Genomic DNA, 20,387 nt, shown 5'->3' on the forward strand with positions numbered 1-20,387 from the left:
CACCAAAAAATCACTGAAAATGGTACTTGTGGTTATTGACCCAAGTTTATTAACGTACACGCTGATACAACACAGACACTAAAGTGGTATTATAAATTTATAATTTGTTCACATAATTATAAAGTACTTGAACCATGAATAATACATTGAATCCAAATAAAACATTAAGATGCCCCTCTTCAATTCCATGCGGAGTTTCTTGGTGGGTCTAATCCACGAGCAGTGTACCACTGAAGATTGCGAAGCCGTTCCTCCGAATGCACAACATACGTATCCCATGACATGTTATGGGACCAATTGGTCTGATAGTCCATTACCGATTGGAAAAAGAAAAGCACAGGGTTGGAATTTAATGTCAAACTCTCTATTGATCTCCCTAGCCCACTTGAGAAGCTTTTTGTCATACAAGGAGATGCCTCCATAAAAACTGCTCTCCTCCTTGAAATGATCTTCTTTTCAAGATCTGTGAAACCCCCCCCCCCCCAAAAAAAAAAGAAGCAAAATCAACAAAACAACACAACCTACAATTTGAACAATTACTGTGGAATAGAATAGAATAGAATGAAAGGAATACCAAGAACAACTTCATTTCTCCCAAATATTTCTTCATCAGATCCTTTTCTCCATTTTGAACCAAAAATCTTTGGAAGGATGGATGACTTTGACCCAGAATGGAATTTTAACTAAAAGAAAGAAATAAATAAGGAGAAGAAGATGCAAAATAAAGAATAGGAGAAGAAGATAGGAATAGAAGATAAGGCTGTCATTGGTTTGAATGGGAAAAAGAAGGTAGGAGTAGAAGATAAGGCTGTGTAGTATGGTTCTGCCCTTAAAAGTAAAGATGCTTGGTCTGTGAATTATTGGCATCATGTTTAGTTCAGCTAAAACCCAGGAAAAAACATGCTGTTTGGTCATGGTTTCAACCGTTTCGACCTGCGACTGTTTCGATCGAAAGCAGGTCGAAATGGTCGAAATCAGGCCGAGTTAAGGGATTTTTAAAAGTTTCAGCCCAACTCGTCTCGGAACCTATCGAAACCGAGACAACTCGACGGTTTCGATAGGTTTCGGTCGAGTTCTTGATCACTGGAAATATCACAGAAACACCAAAATAGAAGGTTGTGAAAAATCTTCAAAAAGGTCTGGACTTGAGCTCCTGTGCAGATCGAGTGAAGGAAGGATGGAGATAAAACTCTGCTGCAAGTCTCCGCCAATTGTGATGGTGGGTTTGAAAGATATGAGAGGTTTTTAAAATTAGAAGGTTGTAGCAGATCTTGCAAACCAGTGGAAACTGGGTCTTCAAACAAGGGATCGAGTGGAACTCCTGGTTGTGTGATTCAACCCTCCAAACCTTTTCTGAAACTGAGTTCAGGTTGCAGAGAAATTGAAGCTTGAAGTTTGCTGGAGAAATAGAGCAGAACAGCAGGGCCGCAAGGTTGTCCAGGCCTTCTCTGGGTTGTATTTCGCAGCAGCAGTCCTTGAGGTGATTGGAAATTGATTCAAGCCTTCAAGGAGTCTTCACAGCAATTGTATTGAGCAGCAGAGAACAGCAGCAGCACAAAGATCAATTGTAAGGGTAGAGAAAATAGAGAAAACAAGAAAATAGAAGGTTGGGGGGATAGATGGATTATGCTCTCTCAGCCAGGCTCCTTCAGCCCTTCAAGTCATGAGCACTTGACAAAGAAACCATAATCTTTTTGTAGCAAACAAATTTTCTTCATTCATAAAATCGTGGGGAAGGCTGAATAGCCCTTACAATAAAAAGAGAGCAATAAATTGCTTCTCAAGAAAGGAGAAAATAGAAACTTTACTAATTGACTTGACTTTAGAAAATAGAAACTTAAAAGAGAGCAATAACTTGCTTCTCAGGAAAGGAGAAAATAGAAACTTAACTAATTGACTTGACTTTAGAAAATAGAAACTTTCCTAATTAACTAGGACTGAAATAAAAATAGCAGCATCATTAAATCTTAACACTCCTAAAGGTGCAACCGAGATCTTCATGTGGTCCCCACCAAAAGATAATATCGGCCAGCAATGCACTTCAAAATTTGTCAATATAAATTGACATTTATGCCTTTCACTTAAAGACTGAATTCTCTAATAAATAGAAGACTATTCTACCCCCACAATTCTTCTAGTAATATTCTTTCCAAGCCAAACAAGGGGCTGTGACACTATTCACACGAACAGTGTTTTGGCCTCTTCTTCTTATTTTGTCCTACATAAGGTGGATTTCAACCTCGGGTTCAGTCTCCCTAATTTTTCCTTAATTTCTTAGTTTAGGGTTAGGGTTTCTGTCCCCCTCCCTAAAAACAGAAGCAAACCCAGGCCGACGATTTTGGTGCTGTCCGTAATCTACCGGGGTATCACTACCAACTTGTGCATTGTTATGAAAGTGATAAATTTTTTACTTCTTAACTATAATTGTCTGTTAATAAGCTTATGTATTTGGAATACAGGTTGAAAACCGTGGTTGCAGATTTTTCAGATGGGTAGATGACGAAATTAGTTGCTCTAATACCAAACCTAACCTACTTACAACTGATTATGCGGGACCCTCCACGTTTGCTCCTTCGCTTTTAACTTCGCCTTCATCTGATTATGTCAAGGGATATATACAAAATTACAAAGAGTAATCCAAGGCGAGGAGGAAAAAAAAGAATGTTAAATGGAGTAATTCAAGACTCAGTGGAAAGGTCAAGGATATTTAGAGATATCCTTGACGCTGTTCAGAAGCTTGATTTAAGCAAAGGAGGAAATTAGAACCCCATCTGAGCATATTTGGACATGTTGCTTTGCAATCTATTTTATTGGACTCTAAAACTTTTGATGTTGTTATTAATTTTTATTAGCTAAAGTACATTCTGAAAGACAAATGCATTATTAAATTTTAAAAATATTGATTGTAATATCACAAAAATCTGATTTTGATTTACATAAGTAGTAGGGCAATTCTGTAATTATTGGTCACAGTATAAGAGCATGTTTCCGAAAACAGATTTTATCAAACACCATTGGTGTTCCAATTGTGTTTTGGAAACGTTTCCAGAACAGATTTATCAAATGCTACAAAAACTATTTCTCAGCACAGAAACAGAAAAAACTGTGTTTGTTGTTTCTCAGCACAGAAACAACAGAAAGGTTATCAAACGGTGCCTAGGAAGGATAAAGTAAGGAATGGTCATATCAGAGCTAGGTTGGGAAGTAGCTCCGATCCAGTATAAACTTAAAGAAAGTCGCTTGAGGTGGCATGGCCATGTTCAGCGGAGGCCTTCGGATGCCCCAGTTCGGAGAAGTGACTTGATTCGGATTGAGGGAACCAAAAGAGCCAGAGGCAGACCTAAAATAACCATAGGAGAAGTGGTGAGGAAAGACATGCTTAGCTTAAGCCTCATACCAGGTATGACTTCAAATAGAGCTGATTGGAGAGCAAGGATCCATGTGGCTGACCCTATTTAGCTGGGATATGATATTGTTGTTGTTGTGTAATGCACCCCAAATCATGATGTACGGTGCAGAGTGTTGGGCTGTTAAGAAGCAGCACATGGATATCCTAAGTGTGGCGGAGATGAGGATGGGGAGATGGATGTGGGACAAGTTAGGAGTAGCTCTATAAGAAGTGGCTCTTGTGGTAGGTTCCTAGACTAGGATAGATTTAGTTAGGATTGAACGGTTTAGAGCTATATTGAGGGAAACACCTATTCATGAGAAGCTTTGAGAGAGTCGTTTAAGGCCACCTGGTCATGTCCAACGGAGTCCTTTGGATGCACTAGTATGAGGAAGTAGTTGGATTCAGATTGGAGGATCTAAAAGAAATAGGGGCAGGGCTATATTGACCTAGGAGTAGTAGTGGGGATATACATGCATAGGTTTGACCTGATCTCATGTATGGCCTTGTATAGAGTTGTTTGGAGGCCATCGATTAAATGGGTATTGCTGTGTTATGTCGCTGCTGTCCTACTATTTTTGCTATCCTTTTTTTTTGCTTGGATCCATGTTGCCGACCCCATTTAGTTGGGATAAGGTGGAGTTGTTGTTGAGAATTTCTCTGATATTAGTTTCTTTCAATGTTTCTGGTTTCTCTCTAGTGTTCACACTTTTCTAGATCTGGAGAGCTTTATTTTCCTCTGATTGCTTCTGTTGGGACTTGGTTTATTGTTATGGTTTTTTTGAATTTCATTAACCATTTCTTTGATTGCTTCTAAGGAAGTAGACATATCTGGTCAATTTACAGAAATAGATCCCCAGTTTCTTCTTATGTTGGAAGAATTAAGATTTTTGAATTTCGTCCAAAGAAAGTCCATAAGGCAGTCTTGTTCTTTAATCTTTGAGCTTCCAAAAAAGGCTGTTTCAAGGTTTTCTTCCCCCCGCCGCTCCCCCCCACCCCCCCCCCCCCAAAAAAAAAAACAAACAAAAAAAAAAAACAAAAAAAGAAGGATTTGCTTGGTTTACTTCTGTTCTGATCAATGCAATACTTTCTGAAAGCCCAAAACAACATAAATACATGTTTAGAATGAAAACTTGTTTGGTTAGGCTGACGAGTAAATTGGTGCTCTCTTCTCCTGGATACATTCATTACAGTCAACTGGTTTTAAGTAAATCTGGGTAATGGGTACATTGGTGGTCAAATTGCCATCTTCACTTTTTTCGGAATTGGGTACAGTTTTTGTTTGTTATGTTGGATAAGGGGTAAGTTCTCTTTCACATCAACTTTTCAAGGCTCGAGGGTGTTCAGGAACATATGGTTGGTCGCATATGGTCTTTTTTTAACAGTTGGGACTGGTGGAAGCTTTGATGAGTTTGGTTTTTCCAGTGTCTTGCTCAAGCGAACCAAAAGAAACTATTTTACATTACCTGGCAAAATGGACATTGAGTGACCATATTAGGCTAGTTGTCACTGTGTAAGTTAATTGCAAGGCAGGTCAGACCGGTTATTCCCGAACTGAACTGATTTCAAACTGCAAATGTAAATCAATTTCAAAACCGGAGAGCCAAACCAAATGAGAACCGAATAGTAGAAACCGAATTAGAACCGACCAACTGAAACCGAATGTCATATGGGTTTGATCTCGGAAAGCTGAATCCGAATACAATTTGGTTTGGTTTATGCTTTGTTCGTTGTGAACCAAACCAGTTAGCCAGAACTGAACCTGTTGACACCTTTAGTTCTGAGCTTAAATTGGGAGGATAAGAATAAATGCACAAATGTGCATTCTGATTAACTATTTTAAGTTTATTTGTCTTTTCTTTTCTTTTTTTATGGCTATTATAGTTATCTCAAGTTGATTTCAATTTGGAAATGTATGATTCTTCTTTTTTGGGGATTCTGTTTTAATTTTGTAAGCTCTAAACTCTAGGATTCTGGTAGCCAAGGACCTTATCTGTTTTGTTTGATTTCAAGTGAGCATGAGTATACATACTTTCATTTTCCTACAGTCTCTCTCTTTCTCTCTCTCTTGATACTCTATTGTTTGTTGATTTATTGTCTTCCCTCTTGTTTGTCTCAGGCTGTAGTTGGATAGGTCTTAGTTGAGCTGAGTCGAGCAAACTTGTCTTGACGTAGAGACCATGGGCCTGGAGTTAGCAAGCAACGGAACAGAATATTATGAGGAGATGGTGGATGTTGATTATAGCGATTCAGAGGTAGTCTCTTATGTTCGAGACACCCTTAAATCGGTCTCCCAGGTAAACATTCTTGATTATTCATAATCACATCATGAGAGAGTGACTTGTTTGAACTACTTTTTGATTTAATCTTAGGTGGTCTGCTGTTTGGATGAAAGTTTTGATGTTGTACTCTTTGGTCGTATGGTATTTGGCTCAATCTATTTTGTTTGATATGAACTTGGGCTTTCATTTCTCAATGAAAACCACTTCTTTCTGTCAGTAGTGCCAGTAATTTGAGAATCATTGACATGTTTTAAATTATGGCAAAAAGATTTCATTTCAAACAGGTAAAGTGCATTGTATATAATTGCGTCAAGGATCAAGATGAGGGTGCCTTCATGCTAACAGCTACATAGTATCTCGGAAGATGATTGAATCCCACTATGTTGGCCGATTGTGCCCCTCCTATGTCTAAGCCAACATCAGTGATCACCTATACAGCAGGGTTTGAAAAGTCGGATTGGATCGGCTGATTCGGGCTGATCCGGATCGGAATCAGCAGAGGCCGATCTGGATCAGACTGATCCTCTACGTAAACTAGGGTTTAGGGTTTCTTTTATTTTTTTACCGATCACTGGACTGATTATGGCTGGTTCCTATCCGGATCAGAATTGCGTGTGACTTATCTGGATCCCGATTCCTGTTTTTAAACCCTGCTATTCATGCAATCTGAATTGCATGACTAAGTCATATTAATGTGTAATTTTTTATACATTCATTTGTATGGGCAGATTTAAAAAATTATTTCTGCAGTTAGATGGTGGGTAAGAAGGAAATAAATCTGTTCATGTTCTTTGGCACTGTCAATCCCGCCTCGTCCATTAATGGGCTCTGATCCATCATGCATGAGAAACATGGCATCTGAGGAGGGAAGCTCATAGTTCATATGAAGTTGCCTTTATTTTGATGCTGCTCATTTTGTTTTACCAGCTTTCTAATGTAAGGCTAGGTATAAACATGCAACCCCATATAGGATCACACACTACTCCAAACAATATTCTACAATACCATACAATATTTCCCAACACAATAGGCCAGCAACTAGCAGTGCCAACAATGCAACCGCAGGCCTAGAGAACCTGAAATATACCCTGGTCAGAATTGGCAGTCAAACTCCTCGGATGGAGCATAACTTTTTATCGAGTTTAGAACTTTCATAGGTGAATAACTCCTTAACATTTCAAGCCCAGATTATGTATGGTTGCTGAGATATCACTGACTTACAGAATTAGAAACTGGCAATGAAAATAGAAGCTTAGTGAATAGAACTCAAACCAGTCAGCAGATCAACTCCAGGTAGGGATCGTGTGGAGAGGATGCTGATGTATGATAAAACCTAGAGGCTAAGTTTTCCTACAAGGGCAACAATCCTAGCCTAATGTAGGTTCCAAATACACCTAGAGGTTGTCTAGTTAGGCTGGCAGGTACATACAGAGAATGCATAGATGAGAATATGAGATAGACAGAAAGAGAAATAAGCATTGAACAATATAGATCCTAAGCTAAATACATTAGACTAAACAATGTTCTAATTGAGTACCATAGGGGTCAAATTCAGGCAACACTTAGTTAAATACTACATGCATGAACTTTCAAGAATCCTAAAATTGTAAGACCAAGCATAGCAAGACTTTCAGCCAACGTTTATTTCAAGACAGCAACACTGCCAATACTAAGAAACTATAGCATAAAATAGGTGAAAGACAGTTAAAGATCAGGGTAGAAGAAATAAATACCTCTCAGATTTGAAGGGGCTGCAGTTAGTGAACAGCTTCCATAAAGTTATAATTCTGTCCATTAACTTCACTGTGCAGCAGAAAATTAAAAAGAACAAGAGAGCAGTACCATGGGGTGTGGGGAAGAAGAAAACAACAAAATAGAAGGGAGGGGACAAATCTCGTGAGAAAAGGGGAAATGGGAGAACAGAGACAGAAGAAATAGGGGAGAAGAAAAAGTAGAAGAAAAGGCTTGATTTCAACATTGACAGTTCATGAAAAAGAGGAAGAGCAAAAGGAAGATAAAGTATATACTGTATTCAAGTTGGTAATCTCATATTTTTTTTCAATTTAAAAAAAAATCAATTGACAATTAATGCAGGAGCATCCCAGTGAGTGGTTTGGATATGCTTCACAGAATATTGGATCAGTTATGGTGATTGGGAAGCATTGTATAATAGAGAATTGGGTTACTTCTTTCACTGTTCTTTGAAGGTATTCTTGGATGGTCAAAACTTCTCTATTAATCATTGAGTGGGTGTTTGATAATTTATCGAGTTACCTATCCATCGAGACCAAGAACTTGCGATTATGAGTTGTAGTAGGAGAGTTATGGCCAATTTACTGATGGATGCTGATCAGTGACTAGATATCTTATGTAAGAAGTATAATTAGATTAGGAGCTCTAGTGCATAAATAGTTTAATTAAAATGTCTTTTGTTGAGTCTTGTTTAGGAAAAGGGTTTAGAGCTCATGGGAGATGCTATATTGTAATTAGATTAATACTCCCGGAGTCTTTATTATTAAAGAGAGTTTTTTAGTCATATACGATTTTGTTTTAGAGTCTTAGTTTTGTTTTCGGGAAGGGTTGTTTATATAGTGTGGTAAACAAGTTTATTTTGGTGTTGAGTCAATGAAATTGATCCTTAGGCTATTGGTATTGGTTAGGACTAAGAATTTTGGGTGGTTCCCATGATGCCGATCTGCAGATTCCATCCCACCCCCCTCACATTCCATGCCATATACCCCACACTCTCTCCGCACGAAACCATTTCCCATGACTCCTATTGGTGGCGTTGTGGGGATCTCTCCTATATTCTACTGTCCTCTGTCTCTAATTTTGCTTTTTTCTTACTTGCTGCGTTAAGTCATTTTATTAAGTTTCGTTTTGGGGTTATTGCCTTCGAGTTTCTCTTGGACTAATAACCCATAGGTGTAGTAGGGGTTTCCTGATCCTTTGCCTTCAACATGAGCAGATGCTTGTTTTGTAATCCTAATGAGGAGATGATCAGCCATCTCTTAACTGCTGGTTCATTGAAGAGGTGTAGACTTGCTTTTTGAGACAATGTGAGGTGTCATATTTTTCTTTCGCAATATTTAGGCACAATGAAGGGGCTGTGTCCTGTAGATTCTACGACAAGTAAAGGTGAGAAAGCTAACAATGCTTTTGGAGATGAGCATGGTATAAGAGCTGGAATGATGCAGCTGATATAGAGTTTTCTTCTCTATTGCAGTATTTCTAAACCCCCAAGGCGTTACATGATGCATTCCCCTTAACTAAGAAGTGAGGTGTAACCCTCATGAACACAGCTGTATAATAAACAAATAATACATGCCATAGGCTTATTATTAATAAAAAAAGAGAAAAAAAAAGAAAAAGAAATGAAAAAAAAATAGATTAGATAGGCGAGAAAATCATATTGGAGGAAAATGCACTGCAACATATCATTAATGTTCAAATTTAATACTGGTAGAAAAATTTTAGGTCTCTAATTCTATTACAAAACATGATTCTAGATTGATTTATGTATCAAATATCCCCTATGCTTCTAGTGTGTTGCATTTATTTGAGATCTTTGAACCGAGTCTTGAAGTATTTTCTTTGGTGATTGCCTCAGTGAGTCTGAAGTTGTCAGCATATGCTTTTTCAGACATTCGTGTTGTCTCAACCATGCCTACAGAATCTAAAGGAACCTGAATCTCTCCCCCCCTTACCTAATAATTCTGTGTGTACCAGATGACAAGCTGTACAGTTCCCCCCCTCCTACCCAATTCTATTTCTGAAAGCCCTAGTTTATGTTTCATAATCTCAAGTACTCCGGAAAAAGAAAAGGATTTTTGTGAAATCCCTAGTTTCCATGCCTCTTAATTTTGGTCATTGTTGACCCGATAGAACTAAATACACTTACCCAAGTACTTACTCCTGTTTCTGTTAGCTTGCTAACTTTGTACCCTTCACTTTTAAAAGGATGGTTTTTTTGTATAGTTTCATACAAATAATCATGCCTTTTGGCTGATCTTACTGTACTTGTATCATTTTTGGGGCCTTGCCACTCTTTTAATGAAATATGTAGTTATCAAGCAAACCTAGAATATAAAGGAAAGGAGAAAAATTATAGTGTTCTATATTGTTTTATTTGAACTCTGAAAGTATGTATTTGTGTTAATATTTTGCATGAAAACATAGTCTATGGGTGGTCATTATAATATTAGTTTTCCTGATTGCCTTTTCCCCCCTACTTGGCTGTTTTTCTGTTTGAAGATATCCAACAATGCAATAATATCTTTTACAGTTCAATCAAGATTCTGACTAGGTATCTTTTTATAAGATTTATGGAGTCTGAAGTACTATATTTCTTGATGAATTACTATAGATTGTCTACTCTATTGATGAGGTAATTTAGTTTAAACAATAGATTTTTGATTTAAGAATCTTTTGAGTTATATGTAAAAAGCTCGACTTTGCTGGTTTAGGGTGATACTGACCGTTATAACCAGCTAATTGGAGTCATGCATTACACTGAAGGTCTTGCTCCAGATGAGGTGGCCTTGCTTGTGGTAGGTCATGTCATCTTGACAAAAATCTTGTTCAAGCATTTATTCATACTTGAAAATGCAACTCAACATATTGGCATATTTATCTTTTTTGCGACTACAGATTTACTATATATATTTTTTTGTTAACTCTCGTCTGTATAGACAAGTTTGAAGGCACTTTCTGGAGTGGTTTCCTCTGTTGATATCGTTCTCCATGAAGCTCTTCTATCATCTGTAAGTTAATACTACATTTGTTTTTCTGTTTGTATCTATACAGTTTTCATGAAAGAATTCATTATTCTTTCTCCAGATTTTTGGGATGAGTATGTGGAACTATGGACCTGATGTTATGGATGCGTTAGTGGAACTGATTAAATCTTTGGTATGTGGTTTTTGATGTATTATCTTCAAGGGATCTTTTTTTGAGCAGATTCCTGGTGATAATATTCCACTTTTCATATTGCAGGCTGCTTCAAATGGAGTATTTGTTGATTCATGTTTGGATATGCTTGTTAGGAATTTTATGCCACCCAAATCTTTCATAGGTTTCTTGAGACAGCCCCGGGGCTGTGCAAGAAAGGATGAGGTTCTTAATCGGGTGCATTCAGCGTTGACTGACATTGCTTACTTGGTGCCACTTGCTCCCTCAAGATTGTTGCCCATAATTCTAAAGAGAATGCCGAACATGTTTGATAACGAAGCTGTAAGTAATATAGCTTTTTTAAAATTTTTTTTTTTTTAATATTGGATATATATGCGGATGACACTATATGTACTATGGAGGCCTGTGGCAGATATTACAGACAAGTTCTCTGCCCCCCATTCAATGGGGCCTGCAGAGGAGATGAAGTGTAGCTATTAAAATAATCGCTGAATTTTCCTATTTTTCAAAATAGTAAATTTATAACATTTTTAGTTTAGCATTTTAGGAGGTCCAAAATCCCAAATTATCCAACATGACGGATTTAATTGATAAACCAGTAATCATTGTATGATTCAGCAAAAACGAGAAATAAAATACCTGGGATGGAGTTATTTTCTGTATTTACATTTTTTTTTGCATGGGCACGTGTTTATGCTGAATCTCAGTGTTTATTATCTAAATATGTTATGTTTATTATTTTATGTCCAGTAAGTATTTATTAAAATTCCCATTTCACAAGTGATTTTTTTTCCCCTTTAATATCTTGAATAACTTATGCCAACCCATTACAGCAGACTGGAGCTGGCTTATGTGTGAAAGAGTGAGTTACCCGTGTTAATTTCTACTGTTTGAAGATGTCTCTATGCTGGCCTTGCTTGCTGCCCCCATAATCTAGGAACTTTTTGAAACTTTAAGTGAATGATTGTCCACCCTAAAGCATGATTACTTTGTTGTCTATTTTTTTTCCTGGTTTTTCTCCTTCTCTGATGTTACTTCTTTACCTAACCTTTCTGGATGAGTATTTCTACATCTTTTTTTTTTTGGGGTCTCTGCTAAGTTGTTAGCGTTTTGACTCGGTTCTGAGAATATATTCTTCTGTTCTTCTAGTTACTCGTGATGTATGTGGAGAGCATGTTAAGGCTGGAAAGCAGTGCAATTGGAGAACTTATTGGTAGCACAATGATAATGGCAGTGGTGGATAGGCTTGTAGATTTAGATGTGAGTATTGCAACTGTCTACACAAATATTCTACGAATCACTTCGCATAGGGTTTTTCTTTATATTTTTTTATATATTTTTATGTGTATATTGCTTTCCAGGTGGAGTTGGGATGGGATGAAATTATACAGGAGGACTCAAGTAAAGGAATATTTCACATGGAATTAGAAGATTTAGAGGAAGCTGCAGATTATATTGTGAAAGATGGATCCGAGGTGTGCTTTCCTAATGTACTAAATTTATATTTGTTAGTTTCTAAATTTAGCTATAATTGCTCTTGCACAGATTGGGATGAAGCAGTCATCCTCTGTACACATGGCACATTTGTGACCGTTCCAGAGAAGTTTTTGGAACAGATGGTTGGGACTGGGGAAAATTAGTGGGTTGATTGTTCCCTTTTTTGGATCCATTGAGTTCTGAGTCCCACCCACCCTGCATATGTGCCAAGTGTACGGCCGAGTTTGGGTGGAGGGCTTCTATCTCTTCTAATCTGCAAGTATCCCGTGCGAACTATTTTATTCAGTAGACATGGGATTTTCTAAGTCTTTCAGTAAAAGATTAAATGTTCTTGCATTTGTTCAGTTTTCGAAAGGAACTTTTTGTGGACTGAACTTTGGAGGCAATGTAGTTGCTGAAAAATTGGATAGCTTGATGGTACTCACGTGTCAACATCTGGAATCATGTTATGATGAAGGCCGTCATACGAAGGTATTCCTTACTGTATTTTCATCTTTTCGATCTCTTGGGTGTGTCCTATCCTGGGAGAGCTTCTTACTTATGTCTGCTTTTTTCACTATGATTAGGTATTTGATACTCTTCTTCAATCCTTTCGGGTCACTATTCTCAATGCATACAAGTCAAAGTTTGCTCAGGTAATTCTTGCTTCTGGTGCTCTTCGCTGTTTGTAAGTGTGTGTTCTTCTGGATTTTGCTTGTTATTTTTTCCTTCCTTTCATAATCAACTTCAGGTACGTGTTTCTTATCTTCGTAAATGTCATATTCAGGAACTATATATTCGTTGTTTTCCACCTTTGACTGATGGCTTAGACACGGTTGCTTTCTTATTGCAGTTTGTGATGTTCTATGCTTGTTCACTGGATCCTGGAAGTTGTGCTGTGAGATTTGCCAATTTGCTTTCAGACATATTTCTGTGTGAGACTCACCCTCCACTTACTAGGTAAGTTGAAAGAGATATTGACAATTGTTATTGGAGTTGTCTGAAGCCTCTATTGAGTGCAATATTTCTTGTTGCATTGTACCTTGAGTCTGACCTAAAATCACCATTAAGGTTCTCAGGTTCTTAAGTGCTGGCAAACCAAAATGCTTAGTCATGTGCTTTCTGATTAGTATTAATGTACTATTACAGCCTTGTTAACTTATTTGTCCTCTTATGATCATAAAATGAGGGGCTGTGCTTCTCTCTCTCTCTCTCTCCATCCCCTCTCCTCTTATAAAATTACTTTGATTTCTTTACAACTTGTCTCGTTTTTTGTCGTTTACCTTTCATATATTGACTGGATATTCAGTGTCCTGATCATTAATGCAGTAAAAATTCAGCAAAAATATTTTTTGAATAGTAATCAACATATGAAACTTTTTTAATACGATCCACCAACCCACAAAACTCTAGGAAAAGGTTGTACCTAGGGGGACCTGCATTAGATTTCTCCCCCAAAACAGGAGGACGATATGAGCATAGCAAGGGTCAAACTGGTTGGGTGGGTTTGATTAGTTGAGGAGAAAACTTGTTGGTTTTATGCTATTTGATTTTACTATTTCGCCAAGGAGTGTATTTTGGTGCTGGAGATTAAAATGGTTGGCTCATGGAACAAGAACTCGCCGAGATCTCGGTAATATCTCGCTTTTTTCAATAACCGAGACAAGATTAGAGGCGAAATAGAAAAACTGCATTGTCTCAGCCGAGATCTTAATTCGACCGAGATTGAACCAAGCCTTTGTATAAAATAGATTTAAACTCGACCGAGACTAGTTGAGATCTCGACTGCTCTCGGTCATCTTGCTGGTTTCGGCAGAGAAGCTCTAGAATTGATCCCATTTTCAACGGAAAAATCGCCAGATTGCATGGAGATACTTCAGCAAACATCAAACTTGCTTTGGTGGAGTCAACAGAAGTCTCAAGATTTTGATCCAGCACAGCACTCCTTTGCGTGATAGAATTGGAAATTTGGAATGATGTATTAGTATTTAGTATTGGAATGATGTATTAGTATTTGATGTATAAGTGAGAAGTGATTCAAGTGAGAACCAAAGAGGAGTTGATAGAGGTCCATGTTAAGATTGATGTATTTTTCATTTTTACATTTCTAATACTTATTTAAGTTGTTTTACATTAATTATATGCTTTGATTGTTTTCTATTACTAAATTATGTGTAGAATGGGGCCTATTAGTTCGTCATAGCCTACCAACCTAGGGTCCGAAGCCAAAATCCTATTTGGACTTTGATTTTTGAAAATCAGATATTGCATGGTGTTTAAATGGCCCAAAATAGGCTGTATACCAAGTTTCATGACCAAACTAGGTCAACAACCCACGGAAACCGTCAAACAAGTTCAAAAAAAGTCCACCTCACCGACAAGATCTCGGTCCAACTTGGTTTTTTGGCTGACCGAGTTGGGTTCCGAAACCGAGTTCTCGAACCATTGGTTAGTTTATGGGTCTAAAATTTTTGAGCTTCATCATTAGGCTCAAGTTCTTGAAGGCTTCAAGTCATCTGTCTTCCCTTTCTTGGTCTAATGTTCATCAATGTTGCTTTCCCTGTTATATGTTATATATTATTTCTTCTTTTGATCAGTTTCATAAAATCATCTCACACAGTTGATCAACATCACAGTTTTAAGAAATGTGGGACGAACTTAGGTTGTTGAATCCGTGGTTATTACTATGAGGAAGAGGCTTGAGAGAAAGGACCAAGGGTTCCATTTTCTTTTCTTTTTTTTGGGGGGGGGGTGTTTGGTTGTCTAGGGTGTGGGGTTAAATGATGAAAGTAGTTGGATATTCATGATCCAGTAGAGTTGTGATATGAGACTGAGGAGTTTAAGAAAGTTTAAAAGGTGTACCTAGTGTACGAGGCTCCCACCACTTGAACCCATGACTACTAGGTCGCAATGCAGCAACCGTACCGTTGCGCCGAGGATGTTAAGAAAGTTGAGTTGCTAATTCCAGATCAATATTGAACTTACTAAAATAAAAATCCCCCACATACTACTAATTTTGGAAGAATTAAGGAAGCAAAGAAGAGGATGGAGGAAGCCAAGGGATGAAATCTAATGGGGATATAGGTGACATTGCTATCTTGGGCAGAGATTATAGGGGTATAGAAATACAACACAATAAAGAATTAGGAAAAGTAGTACAAACCAATAACACTGGAGAAGGAGAAATGGTGGAGAAGACAAAGAAGAAATCGTACCACATACACTAATTAGATATTTAGTTAAAGTCAGCTCACCTGACCCTCAACCCAGTGCAATGTGGTTGGCTGCATGAATCCTGTTTCACACCATTCAACTTTACCATATATATACTATTTCTTGAACTTAATAATCTACTATTCTATGGGTGGTTTCATTTAGCTTGGTGGCAAAGCAGAGTTTTTCTTGCCAGGAGGTTGGTGACATGGGTGGGACGGGGACCATGTTATATAGGACATCGAACCCATCTCACTGGCAGAATTCTGGCTTGAAGCATCAAGGGGAAATAGTTTAAAAGGTGAATGTATAGTTCCATAAAATTACAAGAATGCCATCATACTAGTGGTATGTTTGTAACTGTCGCATTGGACTCACTTTTGGGGCACCTCTATGACTTGTTTTGGGCCAAAATTTGACCCTTTGAGATGGTGCAGTGTTGATGCAGATAAGTCACCTAGGGGGCTTATTTTATTGGAAATAGGCCTTGGGTTATGTAGGTGTTGGGCCTTTGATCCCAGGGTTTTCTTTGGAACGAACCACTTTAATGGGCCTATAATATGGGTTGAAAGTAGGAAAACAGGATTTCCTTCATTACTTGAGTTAGGAGTCTTGTTTTGAGTCTGTTTCCTTTATTATTTCACTTTCCTAGTAAATTTAGGTTACATATTACCTTATTAGAAATAATGTAAACCAGTCGAGTGATAATCAGTCCACAAGAAGATCACAAACTTCAGATCCAACAACAGTAAATATTTTGATTGTTCCTTAGATTTGTAGGAAATTTCAGAACAATAAAAAAAAAAAAAGAAATCGAAGAGGAGAAGAAGATAGAGTAGTCTCTACCAGACTCGGGTCTCTCACCAATAAACATCTCACCATACTCTCTCACAGACCAAAGCACAAAGCCTTTTTTGTTCCTTTCTCAATCTCATTAATCAAATTCGTATGCAAGGTTGTAGCCCCTTACAAACTTATATAGAAGATTCAAAACACTAAAAAGGAAAAGCCTAACCCAATCCTTAACCAATAAGGTAACATAAAATGACAAGAAAACTAAAAAAGAAATTGATTCAAAACAGGACTCTAACTAAAAAAAATGAAGTAAATCCCGTTTTCCTACTTTCTACCTATATATTAGGCCCATTAAAGTGGCCCATTAGAAAAAAAACCCATGGGATCAAAGGCCCAACACCTACATAACCCAACCTAAGGCTTATTTCCAATAAAATAAATCCTCTAAGTGACTTATCTGCATCAGGTGTACTGTGTCATGTGGAGCCACAACCGTTTGCCACTTCACAATTTGGTGCTGGGCTAAACCACTTGGTGATATGGTGTTCTTTTTTATTATTATTAGTTTTATTTTATGAAATTTCCATTCATGACCTTCCCATAGTACCTTCAAGCAGTTGTTTGTGTAAGTGTACCTATCAATTGGACTTAAAATTTTTACTTCCATATTTCATTCAACCAGAGTTATTTCATTGCTGTCAGACTGATCTGAATCTTGGTTTCCCTGCATAAGAGCAGTTCTACAACATTGGATATGAATGTCTATTGGTTCCTTACTCCCATGTTAAGAAAAGAGAAGTTACTGTTGAGAAGTACACAGGACATGAAAACATAATGGACTTGTTCCTTTATGTGTCAGTGTCTAGAGGTGACATAATCCATTGTAACTGCCTAACTGGTGGGCCTTGGCTGTGTGGTCAAGGCCTAACAGGTTCATTATTTCTATCCATGACTTTGGATTATCTAGGATTCTTGCATTGCAGTACCTTATCAATCAGGATTTTTATTTTGACAAACTTGGGTGTAGGAATCCTTATAATATCCTTGTTTCTGATCTCCAACCCACCCCCCCCCGTGAAAGACATGTTTCTGAAATTTTTTTTTTAAATTTTTCTTTCATCTGTTGTTTACAGGATGAGTGCTGCTGCTTATCTTGGTAGTTATTTGGCCCGTGCGAAGTTCTTATCATCCTCTTTGATTGCCTACATGTTGAAAAGGTCAATGTGATTCTTATTTTTCTCACTATAGAAACTTATGATACATGTGTTTAAACATGATTCCTGACCTGTTGTGCATCTTTATTACCCTCCTTGTTTCAGACTCGTTGGTTGGTGTTATAAATATATCCAAATTCAGGATGGTGAAGTGAAGACAATAAATCCACAAGTTCATAGGATCTTTTATTCTGGGTGCCAGGTACATGATGAACTTGAGGATTTTGGTTAAGTCTAGCTGTTCTTGGATATGAATAACTTCAGTAATTGGATGATTTTTTGGTTCTGATAAAATAGAGAGGGGAGCAGTTAAATGTCATTCAATCTTTTGGGTTCTATTGTGTGGGTAAAATTGTCAAGTTCCTCAAATTGAAGGATTTTAGATCCAAGAACCCTTTCAACTCAATCTATTCAGGTGGTTATCTAGTTTCTGCTTTCTTGTTTCCATGTCCATTCATGATTGAGTTATTCTAGTTTTTTTTTTTTTTTTTTTTTTATTCTTTTTAGAAATCACGTTTTTGTTACCCCAGATGTAAAGAGATTGAAATAATTATTTTTCCAATTTTTTCCACAAATCTTTCTCTGATTTTTTAATTGAATGGTCTTTTTTTTTCCCAAATCTTTCTCTGATTTTTATTGAATGGTCATTTTGATTGGATGGATTCTTTGTGAAAAGTGGAGAATTCCTGTTGTAGATGTGTGATCAAATGGACATTGATTTTGTTTGTCTGAAGGATATACAAAGGTTATAGCCAGCAAGTGTGTCCTGCTTGGATGCTCCTCACAATCTATTATTGGTAGTCTTTCACTCGTTATGGAGTCGAAATCTAGATTGTTTTTCATCCAAATAATCTCTTGACCAAATTGTTCTTGTAACATTAATCTTCAGATTTGTTTTATTGGTAGTGGGAGAACTCTCATTTAGCTAATTGGATATTTGGATTAATAACATGTACTACTGTACTGCATTCCACCCAACATTAAAGGATTGAGTTCTTTGTAGGAGAATGCTGTTGGATAAAAGACTTGCTGCATCAGATCTTGTGTGGGTGTGGGTGTGTGTGTGTGTATTTAATTTTCATATTTTTATTTCTGTACAGGCTGTCATGTATGTGCTTTGCTTCAGAATGAGCTCGATGGTTGACGTCCCTCCTCTCAAATCGCAGCTTTTCCAAATGCCTTTAGAACAAATCTTGCGTCACCCACTGGATCCATTGAAGGTAAAATAGTGGAATTAGGATCCATCTCTCAATTTTAAAGAGCTGTATTTTCAAATGGTTATTGACCTGCCTTACCTGCTTATGTGGGTCTGGTTCCTCTAGTATTTTATCTGATCATAGACACAATGTGCATCAAAACAAGATTGAATGCATAACAAATATGCAGTACTTTTATCTGACTAGCTGGTTTAACTGATTCACTGTCTAAAATCAGTTTTAAGTTTGATTTTGATGTCATATGCTATTATTGGGCTGACTAGTTCAATGAACCCGTGTGGCCAAGTTTAACAATAGGAGCCAAACCAGGTCAACATCTAGTTGGGGTTTTAAAGAGATCCAGTGCGGATCATCTTGGCTCCACATACTTTACATGGGTAGGTAGTTAAGTCAAGATACACCCTAAAGGAGTACAAGCCCCTGTAGGCAGGGTTCTATTATTGATAATATTGATGGCGCAGATAGCTTTGTGAGTTCTCTTGATTGTGTCTAGTCTGTTACTTCTCTCTGTACATCTGGGTGATCTGCACCCTAAAAACACTGATGAAGAATGGTCACTTGTTTAACTAATCAGAGATGCTTGTGCTTACACTTGAGTTATCACTATATTTGAATAGTACCAAAATGCAAGTATTTCTTATGCATTAACATATTAAAAAAAGGGGTATGTCATGGAGCCTCCGTCTTGCTCATTGGATACAATTTTTTCCATATCTATACCAGTTGTGACTCACTGAAGCTAAGTTCTTTCAGCTTTCTATTGGAACAGGTGTGCCTGCCTTCCATAGTGAAGGAATTCCTCCGACAGGCAAAAGCAGCTCGCCTGTTCACACAGTCAGAAAACTTCCTTTTCAGTAGCTTGCTGGAATCAGATTCATCCAAGGCTTTCGGAGGGATGGAAAGATTGGACATGTTCTTCCCTTTTGACCCATATTTATTGAAGAAATGTGACAGGTAAATTTTGCAAGCACCATATTTCTCACCTAATGCCGCCTCACAGAGGTACAACAGTACATGTCTAGATGGATTTCTTACTGCCTCCCCTGCACATAAGACATTATCAAAGATTTGATCTATAGAATGACCATAAAGAGGTCCAATTGAATGATCTTAACCATTGGGAGAGGCAAGTAGGATGGTTTTTCACTACAATTAAGGGCCAAATACTCGAATCTTGCTCTGCTACAAAATATTTAGGATTTTTTTGATGGTTTGACTTCAGGGTTTTGCCTCTCATTTGGGATTGCCCACATTTTTTTTTTGAAGGTTTATTCGTCCAAATTTTGTGTATTGGTCAATGGTTAGAACTACATACGATGATGACGACGAAGCAAGCAGTGAAGAAGGTGATGATGATGTCTTGTCAGATGATGCTGCTGCTAGGAGCTTTGATGAGCATGACATTGATCTCGATGAATTTGAGTCCTCAATGAACAAAATGTCCATTACTCCGAGGACTTCTTCAAAGCATGGGTTGACCGGTGGTCTTCGTGTGCCCATGAGAATGCCTGCTAAAATAAGACCTTCTGCGAGTCCAGAATCACTGTGATTTCATAAATGCTTCTCTCAATGGTGAGGAATCTAAAATTTAGATGCTTATGAAAACAGAAAAGTACGGTAAAGAGCCAATTCTGCTGTGATTACACCTGTTAACTAAGATTAAGGTCAGGTGTGGTGTATGCAGAGCGTTGTATAAGAGTTGTGGAGTATACCATGATAAAAGATGCAGATGAATGGGTCCCTTGGCTGGGGTATATGGGTATATCATGCATAAAGATGCTGGTATATCATGCTAAAATATGCAGATAGATTGGCTCCGTGTCTGGAATACGATGCCAACGGAGCTAGCCAGCATTTCTAAGATTGGGAGCATATTGTATGAGTTTGTATA

General features: G+C 37.6%; 1 protein-coding gene across 2 annotated transcripts; it reads left to right on the forward strand.

The window, feature by feature from the left end:
* The first annotated feature begins 5,509 nt into the window (after window positions 1-5,509).
* Window positions 5,510-20,169, forward strand: LOC122662112 (RNA polymerase I-specific transcription initiation factor RRN3-like). 2 transcript variants are annotated; one of them, XM_043857674.1, is made up of 16 exons: window positions 5,510-5,685; window positions 10,137-10,220; window positions 10,362-10,433; window positions 10,510-10,581; window positions 10,666-10,902; window positions 11,731-11,841; window positions 11,943-12,056; window positions 12,424-12,549; window positions 12,645-12,713; window positions 12,911-13,017; window positions 17,199-17,282; window positions 17,385-17,481; window positions 18,380-18,499; window positions 19,266-19,450; window positions 19,763-19,954; window positions 19,985-20,169. In XM_043857674.1, the coding sequence occupies exons 1-16, from the start codon at window positions 5,569-5,571 to the stop codon at window positions 20,043-20,045; spliced, it is 1,848 nt and encodes a 615-aa protein (XP_043713609.1). In that variant the 5' UTR covers window positions 5,510-5,568; the 3' UTR covers window positions 20,046-20,169. The 2 variants fall into 2 exon arrangements, with proteins under 2 accessions (XP_043713609.1, XP_043713608.1); XM_043857673.1 differs by having other exon boundaries at window positions 19,763-20,169.
* Window positions 20,170-20,387: the final 218 nt, after the last annotated feature.

Source organism: Telopea speciosissima, chromosome 5 (genome assembly GCF_018873765.1).
Source record: "Telopea speciosissima isolate NSW1024214 ecotype Mountain lineage chromosome 5, Tspe_v1, whole genome shotgun sequence".
NCBI classification, from domain to species: Eukaryota; Viridiplantae; Streptophyta; class Magnoliopsida; order Proteales; family Proteaceae; genus Telopea; species Telopea speciosissima.

Excerpts from the sequence above, each read along its gene's own strand:
- LOC122662112 (XM_043857673.1), top strand. The coding sequence starts at position 5,569 with ATGGGCCTGGAGTTAGCAAGCAACGGAACAGAATATTATGAGGAGATG. Across the intron at positions 10,903-11,730 it reads ACATGTTTGATAACGAAGCT|TTACTCGTGATGTATGTGGA; the intron begins GTAAGTAATATA and ends CTGTTCTTCTAG. Across the intron at positions 17,283-17,384 it reads ATTGCCTACATGTTGAAAAG|ACTCGTTGGTTGGTGTTATA; the intron begins GTCAATGTGATT and ends TCCTTGTTTCAG.